Here is a 4,755-nt window from a genome sequence, read left to right as displayed (position 1 = left end):
CCAAAAATTTGGAGAGCGAACTTAATAACGTACTGCAGCTGGCAAGCGGTTCTCAAAAAAAATCTTCTGATCTAGTGAACCAGAAATAGAGTCTTGTTTACAGTAAAGAAGCTCCTGGCCTAAAAACAACATAAATAAAGGTCTGTATACAGTAGGAGAGCTCAGAGCTCCCGGTCTAAGAACAACATAAACAGAGTCCTGAATATACATTTTAGAGTTCCCGGTCTAAAAACAACATTGATGTGTTATTGTACTAAATAATTTAATGTAAGAAATGTATGTAGGAACACGATTGTTATGCAATATTCTCATGATTTGCTGACAGCTCTATGAGGATGTGTACTTCTTATTGATTTTGAGTTCATCTCGTATGTAAATTGTGCGTAAACATATAATTATGAGAAGTAAACATGGTATAGGATGGATGGGAGTAGAGAATCAGATGAAATAACTAATAATGTCTGGCTGGGGGACGTTAAACAGGGAGTAGACCAGCTTAGTCTCGCTGGGGGACTATAAACAGGGAGTATACCAGCCTGAATTTCCCTTGCTAAAGAAATAGCAAAGGTTGAGAGGGAAGGGCATCCACTCGTAAAATTTATAGCTAAAACCAAATGTAAGCCCAAAGCGATCACCCTGGTTAGGGCTGATTGAGAGGCTGACGAAAAACGCCGTCTGTACACGGGAAAAGGTGAAGAAGAAGAAGAAGAAGACTTACCGACATTTTGAAGAACAGCTCCGTTTGACAGCAGTAGCTCTGCGAGCATAGCATATCCCCGCATATTAAACACAGGGCGGGGTTCCTGGAATCTTCCCGGTCGCTGTTTGGACACGTGAAGAGGGACACGGTATTGATGAGTTCACTATAGTCGTCAGGTAGGTTGATGAGTCTGTTGATCTCCAGAGGTTTCCTGTCTTGAGGAACCTGCGAAAGAAAATGGGTAATAATAATAATAATAGTGATTATTTGCCGATCTGACGTGTCTTCGTCACTGTCGTGACTTATCTTGATCTGTGGAATAGAATGGAATAGAATAAGAAATTTTCAATTGTAATAAGCATACCTAAATGCTTGTCAAAAATATCGTTCCCATCCCCAATTGTTACACCTAGATAAATTTTATGACTTGACTTGGACTCGAACCACTACTTCTAGATCCAAAGTCCGACGCGTTAACCACTGCACCACTGAGGTTGATCGAGAAAAAAAAAAAAAAAAAAAGTCCGGCGCGTTAACCCCTGCCCCACTGAGGTTGATCGAAAAAAAAAAAAAAAAAAAAAAAACACACACTAGGGAGAAAGTAAGTGATGGAACTCTAAAATTGAACTTACCGGGAAGCTAGCATGGGAAGGGAAGTGGGAAGTAAGGTATAATGTATCATTCCAACAACCTAAATCATGGGGAGTAACCCAATAATAGAGTTCTTCCACCCTAACTTCGGGCACCCTATCACTAATTTTTTCCGAGTGACCCTATCACACACTTCCGAGTGACGGGTACCCTATCACTAATTTTTTCCGAGTGAATATACCTACCTTGTTTATCCTGCTGTTACATTGACTACTTACTGACTAGTATTATTGATTACCCCGCCCGGAATTGAACCCCGGTCTCCCGCGTGCAATGAAAATTACACCCTGGGAAATCAAGTATGTCGGGAGGCGTAAACGCAAGAGTTCGAAGCACCTACCGGCCTATATTGACTTGCAAAGTGTTTTCTCATTTTGCTAATATTTCTGTGTACATTTTATTATTTGTGAAATTTTGTAAAAAGAGCTCTGCTCGTAAATATACACCCGTTTTGCGGGTATTATTTATTTATTTATTTAAAATATATTAACACGAAACAGAGTTTCATGGTTTTCCGACATTTTCACTTCAACTTTTCTCCCACTTCCCTTCAACTTTAAGCAAAATTTCAAAGTCCATTACTTACCTGTTTGGACGACGTGGAATCCTGACATTCCGACGTGGCCTTGGACTTCTTCAGTCGCTTCTTATGTTCGAGCACCATTTCCACAATGCTCAGCCACGCGTCAAAGTCCATATGTACAAACACCTATGGACAGAACAGAAATACACCAACAATTATGGACGAACAACAATTAAATTTCAAGTACCAAAATTACTAAATTCAATTCCTAATGGATTAAGGAATATTGAAAACAAAAATAAAACGAAGAAGGAAATACAAAATATTATTTGGAATACGACAATGAAAAATAACACATGTCGGAAGAAAGAAGAATTTTAATTAAAAAAATCATACAGAAGAAAACCGTTCCTGAAAAGTATTAATGGGTACTTATATAGGAAAATATGATAGATGTTTTTAAATTTATATTAAACTAGCTAGTAAATCCTTATGGCCGTTCATGTCACTCATTCATTTAGTGGTCTTGCTCGGCGTAGCTTTTACTAGCCGAAATCCTTAAGGCATGGCCGTTATTGTCACTCATCCATTTAGTGGTCTTGCTTGGCGTAGCTTAACAAAAACGAACCGGAAAATAGCCTATAACCTTCACGGGAGTGCAAGCAATAAGTTCACAAAGTTTCATACCAATCGGATGAGCGGTTTGGCCAGGCATAAAGTTCGAACAAACACACAAACACGCGCTGTGAGCTTATTACCATAGGGATTTGGGTTAGGGGCTCAAATAGATCGAATAGGTACCTATCTACGCATTTTGTTATCAATATTTTTCAATATCAACATAGGTACTTATACCTATTTTCAAATTTAGATACTAATATTTCCCCAGCCTATTTTATAATCAGTTTAATCTTTGAAAGAGAGAACAAATCCTTATAATAGCACCGCAGGTTTTTTTTTTTTTTTTTAATCGGCCTCGGGGGGTCTTTCTTTGTCTAAGCAATCAGTTTTGTGATTTTTTTTCTTATGAAAAATAAATCCGAAATCTCGCGCCACACCCAGAGCCACCGCATCACACATTTTGAGAAGCGATCATAGACCATTGACCTAAGTCTAAAGTCTAAACCCTCGCACCAGTTTATCTACTAACCATCGACCATCGCAGAAGTACTAGGCTCAATTTCTTAATTTTCTGCGAGGGCTCCGTTGAGGACGCTTAAGTATATTCATTACTAGCCGAAATCCTTAAGGCATGGCCGTTATTGTCACTCATCCATTTAGTGGTCTTGCTTGGCGTAGCTTAACAAAATCGAACAGGAAAATAGCCTATAACCTTCACGGGAGTGCAAGCAATAAGTTCACAAAGTTTCATAGCAATCGGATGAGCGGTTTGGCCAGGCATAAAGTTCGAACAAACACACACACAAACAAACAACCAAACAAACAAAAAAACAAAATATTCATTTTTATATATTAGATAAACCATTCTCGTTATTATTACCTCCGCATTTTCCGTGGGGGTAGTCGTCTGTATACTACTCAGGGCGGGTATCAGGGGGAGGGCAGCGTTACTCAAACATTCGCAGAGGGGGCAGAGGAATTCGTTCTTCTCGATGTCGAAGCTGGTCGGTTGGCGGAGGCGGTAGGGGCGCCGGTTCTCCTTGGCGAGGATGTTGTCGAAATATTTGGACCAGCAGGTGCTATGCATGACGTGACCGCAGGTGCTGGTGTGGGGAGCCGGGCCCTGGTGCTCGAGAGAGATGTACAGGGAGTTCACCTTGAAGTCCGTCCTGGGAACGGGAAGATTTTTCATTAGGTATTTATTTATTAGTTTAATTTAATATACCCTATTTATAGTGTCGGCATTTTTACTTTCTATTATTTTTGGTATCGAACTGGTACCAAGACCTACGTAGGGCCCCTACGTAGGGCCCCTACGTAGGTTTCAATGTGTTTCTTATGAATACCTGATCGTCCTGAAATAGAGGCTTAACTTGGTATCCTTGTAGGTGAAATTGGTTGGCACAGAACCCCAGATCCACCCAACTACTGGGGGTTAAAGGTCCTTTCACACTCGGTGGTTGGGTGGAAGAGCCCAATCTTGAGAATCCTGCCACTTCAAAGAAAGCAAAAAAAGAAGAAAGATAATCGTGACGAAGAAAAATTCGTTTCCTGTAACGTGAACGGACTGTCGATCCACATGATCGACCGAACAAAGTCGACCGGCATTGGAGATCGATCGACGGTCGTAGACTATGTGTGGCCACACCTTAAAGTGTTTGAAACAACAAATGTGCTCACCTGTCCGCATTCCTATTGCGAAACATAACCGTGCTCTGTTGTACAAACGCAGCCAGCACCAACGCATCATTCTGTTTGGTCAGCGCCTGTTCTTCCTGGCATAGAATACACGTATAATATACAGGGCCAGTGTTGGGCCGGGGGGTCTGGTTAGGGCCCAGGGCTACAGGGTGTTCCACAACGTCCATACAGGAAGACTCCGGCTCTTCTTCTTCAAGCTTGATGGTGGCGTTGGCTTCAAACAGCTGGGCGTTCTCCTTCATGAAACTGTTCTGCTGGGCCTGCATCTGAGCCATCACCTGAGAACACGAAGATCAGTATGGTTTGAGTGAAAAATATTGGATTGGTATAGATCAGCGATTTTCAACAAGCGGCCCGCGGGCCACATGTGGCTCGCCTGACCATTTTTATGGCCCGCAAATCTTTTTGGGTGCCTCATTGGGCCCTATTTTTGCTGCTATTACATAGCGCTAAGTGGACGAAAATATGGAGTCCCCCCTCAAGAAAATCCTAGATACAAGCCTCTCAAACTGTGTATGTGGCCCGCGATGTACCTGCCAATGTAGCCTGTGGCCCCCAT

At 41.7% G+C, this 4,755-nt stretch overlaps 1 protein-coding gene across 1 annotated transcript; it reads right to left on the bottom strand.

Moving 5' to 3' along the window:
* Positions 1-718: 718 nt before the first annotated feature.
* On the bottom strand, positions 719-4,474 carry LOC103521538 (E3 ubiquitin-protein ligase UBR2-like; the record flags this gene model as incomplete). Its single annotated transcript, XM_008486648.1, has 4 exons — positions 719-1,012; positions 1,938-2,060; positions 3,376-3,664; positions 4,176-4,474. Coding segments are annotated over 4 exons (1,005 nt in total), but the record flags the coding sequence as incomplete, so codon positions are not given.
* Between the last annotated feature and the right edge of the window lie 281 nt (positions 4,475-4,755).

Source organism: Diaphorina citri, unplaced genomic scaffold, assembly GCF_000475195.1.
Source record: "Diaphorina citri unplaced genomic scaffold, Diaci psyllid genome assembly version 1.1 scaffold5415, whole genome shotgun sequence".
In the NCBI taxonomy this organism is placed as follows: Eukaryota; Metazoa; Arthropoda; class Insecta; order Hemiptera; family Psyllidae; genus Diaphorina; species Diaphorina citri.
The sequence above is the reverse complement of the archived record's forward strand: the minus strand, read 5'-3'. Positions and strand labels throughout refer to the sequence as shown.